The sequence below is a fragment of the Neoarius graeffei genome, chromosome 8 (genome assembly GCF_027579695.1).
Source record: "Neoarius graeffei isolate fNeoGra1 chromosome 8, fNeoGra1.pri, whole genome shotgun sequence".
NCBI lineage: Eukaryota > Metazoa > Chordata > Actinopteri > Siluriformes > Ariidae > Neoarius > Neoarius graeffei.
This window is the reverse complement of record NC_083576.1, coordinates 62767533-62770948: the sequence shown is the minus strand read 5'-3', so window position 1 is coordinate 62770948 and position 3416 is coordinate 62767533. Positions and strand designations below refer to the sequence as shown.

The 3416-nt window shown below is 46.4% G+C and overlaps 1 protein-coding gene across 1 annotated transcript; it reads right to left on the bottom strand.

The window, feature by feature from the left end:
• Nucleotides 1–344: 344 nt before the first annotated feature.
• LOC132889914 (paraneoplastic antigen Ma2-like) lies at nt 345–1631 on the bottom strand. Its single transcript, XM_060926730.1, has one exon. The coding sequence runs from the start codon at nt 1629–1631 to the stop codon at nt 345–347; it is 1287 nt and encodes a 428-aa protein (XP_060782713.1).
• Nucleotides 1632–3416: the final 1785 nt, after the last annotated feature.

The window sequence follows — 3416 nt, the reverse complement described above, 5'->3', positions numbered from 1 at the left end:
TATCACATGGCTCACAGAGGGGCTTCCCACTAGACCATCAGGAAGGCTGGGAAACCTAGGGGCGCTCACTGCGCTAGTCTTGGCATGGCAGGATCACTGTGTGGGTTCTGTTCTGGCCTTTTTTAAAGAGCTGATCAGCTTGGAGATGACCTTGCTAGGATCTTCCACGCCAGTGCACTACTTTGAGACATGCCCATCTTCTCCACACCGGTAACAGAAAACAGCATCACTGTTTGGACTGGAGTGAGCAGACCAGTTCTGTGTGTTCTGTCTGTACGAATCAGAAGGCATGGCAGCTCCCCCTTTCCATGGTCTTCCCCTGTCTGTTCGGGCGGTGTGGTCTTTCAGAGTAACAGCCATGGCTCATTAACCTGCTGCTGAAGGTCAGGGGTTGCATTCCTCTTCTCAGCTCTCACCCCTCTGGACTGCATAGGCTCCTCCTCTACGGTGTCTGCCAGTGTACTTGACTTCTGAGCAGAAAGCCTGGAGAGCTGGGCCTTTAAGTTGTCAATCTCTGACCATAGATGGGCTGCTTCAGAGGTGGAGGAGGTTGTATTCTCTGTTGCATTAAGCTGGCGCACAAAAGCTTTACGTGCACAGGGGGCTGATTTGCATCGCAAAAGCTGGTGGTCTTCCTCTTCACGAATCTCGTTTAGCAGCTCCAGGAAAGTGGAGGGGTTGCATCTTCGCTCTCGAAGGCGCAACTGCACTAACATCAGCTCTGACTCAAAGGTACCATGCAGTAACTGTTCCACTCGGGCCTGGTCCCTCTGTGACGGGTGAAGTCCTCCCTTCCGAACAACTTTGGTCAGCATCTGTTCCAGGCATCTCAAGAAGTCGGACAGGCTCTCGCCAGAATGCTGCTGCATGGATCGGAACACTATGTAAAGATCTTCTCCAGACTCTGTGGAGCCGAAAGCCTTTTCCAGTGCAGTCAGGAAGTCATCAGGGGTGGCGTTAGGGTCATTACTATGGACAGCCTGAGCTATATCGAAAGCTGGGCCTTTCAAGCACTCGATGATCCTCTTCCGTTTCTCACGGCTAGGGAGCTCACTCTCATCAATCATCAGATGGGCCTGCTCTAACCAGGTGTCCAAACTCTCCTCTCCAGCAGGCGTGGGGAAAATCCCGGAAAACACACGAAGCCGTTTGAATGCATGGCCCTCATATGGTCTTGAGGTCTTCTCAATGAAGTTCTCTATGACCTTGAAGAACATGTCCATTGGAATGGAGGCTGGTGCATCAGGAGGAGGAGGCTCACTCTGGGCATCACTTCTTGAGGGACATGGCAACAGCTTTGGGGTTGAGGGGTTGGTGCTCTTGATCTTGAACACTACTGTAGTGTCATCATCTGGCCCGCTAAGTGCCCATGGATTACTGCCATCAGATGGCTTCACTTCACTAGGCAGGGCCTGTGTTCTGACCACCTCTCTGCACTCACAAAGCACTACCAGCTTCTGAGTCTGGGGGTCACACATACAACCACGCACACGTACACGCCCCAAAACCTTTATGTTCTGAAGAGCACTCTCTATTTCACCTACCTCAATGTCATCGGGAACATCACTGACCACTACAGCATGCCTCGGGTCTACTCCCTCCCCTTTACACCAGCTACTAAGCAGCGACATCTTAACAATAAAAAAATACCCCAATATAAGTCGAGTGTAAAATACATCTTAAATGCCTAAACACTAAATTCCACTCACTGGACAAATAAAACAGCTAACCAATAAATCCCAGCGGTGCCTCCAATTTATGTAGCCCTCTTTTCCCTCAGAGGGGTGTAATAAGTGTAACCTGGGTCCGTGGGTTAGGTTCTCACCTGTCAAGCCTTTTAAGTAAACTATGAGACTTAACCACCCACATGATACACTTGATGCGACAACATAAACTTGCTATGCGAACCAATGAATGGACACAGAGGCAGTGACAAAAAAAAGAGTATAATAAAGTGTATTATATCAAGACACAGTGCAACAATACCCCTTGCCTGGATACTCTACAAGACCTGAGCCAAAAAAACCCTCTTATTAACAGTGAGAATATCAGTACAAGTGGGTGAAAAATGTATTAAAAGGTGTCCTTACTAAAGGTGGTAAAACAAGAACCCTATGGCAATATAGTAAAGTAGCCTATTTAAATACAGTTGTGCTCTTAAGTTTGCATACCCTGGCAGAATTTTTGCTTTCTTGGCCTTTTTTCAGAGAATATGAATGATAACACAAAAACTTTTTTCCCCACTCATGGTTAGTGGTTGGGTGAAGCCATTTATTGATAAACTGTGTTTTCTATTTTTAAATCATAATGACAACAAAAAACATCCAAATGACCCTGATCAAAAGTTTACATACCCCAGTTCTTAATACCGTGTATTGCCCCCTCTAACATCAATGACAGCCTGAAGATTTTTGTGGTAGTTGTGGATGAGGCTCTTTATTTTCTCAGATGGTAAAGCTGCCCATTCTTCTTGGCAAAAAGCCTCCAGTTCCTGTAAATTCCTGGGCTGTCTCGCATGAACTGCGCGATTGAGAGCTCCCCAGAGTGGCTCAATGATATTGAGGTCAGGAGACTGAGATGGCCACTCCAGAACCTTCACTTTGTTCTTCTGTAGCCAATGACAGGTCGACTTGGCCTTGTGTTTTGGATCATTGTCATGTTGGAACGTCCAAGTATGTCCCATGCGCAGCTTCCGGGCTGAGGAGTGCAAATTTGCCTCCAGTATTTGCTGATAACGTGCTGCATTTATCTTTCCTTCAACTTTGACCAAGTTTCCTGTGCCTTTGTAGCTCACACATCCCCAAAACATCAGCGATCCACCTCCGTGCTTTACAGTAGGAATGGTGTTCCTTTCATCATAGGCCTTGTTGACACCTCTCCAAATGTAACGTTTATGGTTGTGGCCAAAAAGTTCAATTTTGGTCTCATCACTCCAAATTACCTTGGTCCAGAAGTTTTGAGGCTTGTCTCTGCTGTTCGGTGTAAATTTTTGTTGGTCTACCTGACCGTGGTTTGGTTTTAACAGAGCCCCTGATTTTCCATTTGTTAATCACAGTTTGAACACTGCTGACTGGCATTATCAATTCCGTGGATATCTTTTTGTATCCCTTTCCTGTTTTATACAGTTCAACTACCTTTTCCCGTAGATCCGTTGACAATTCTTTTGCTTTCCCCATGACTCAGAATCCAGAAACGTCAGTGGCTGGATGAAAGATGCAAGAGTCTGTCTGGATCCCAGAAACTCACTCAGCTTTTATGCACACTCACTGATTACAAGCAAACAGATCACAGGTGAGGATGTTACCTTTAGTAGCCATTCAAACCCATTTGTGTCAACTTCTGTGCATGTTATCAGGCCAAAATCACCAGGGTATGTGAACTTTTGATCAGGGTCATTTGGGTAGTTTCTGTTGTCA

What these genes read in the sequence shown, in the direction of transcription:
- LOC132889914 (XM_060926730.1), bottom strand. Translation starts at nt 1,631, where the DNA reads ATGTCGCTGCTTAGTAGCTGGTGTAAAGGGGAGGGAGTAGACCCGAGG.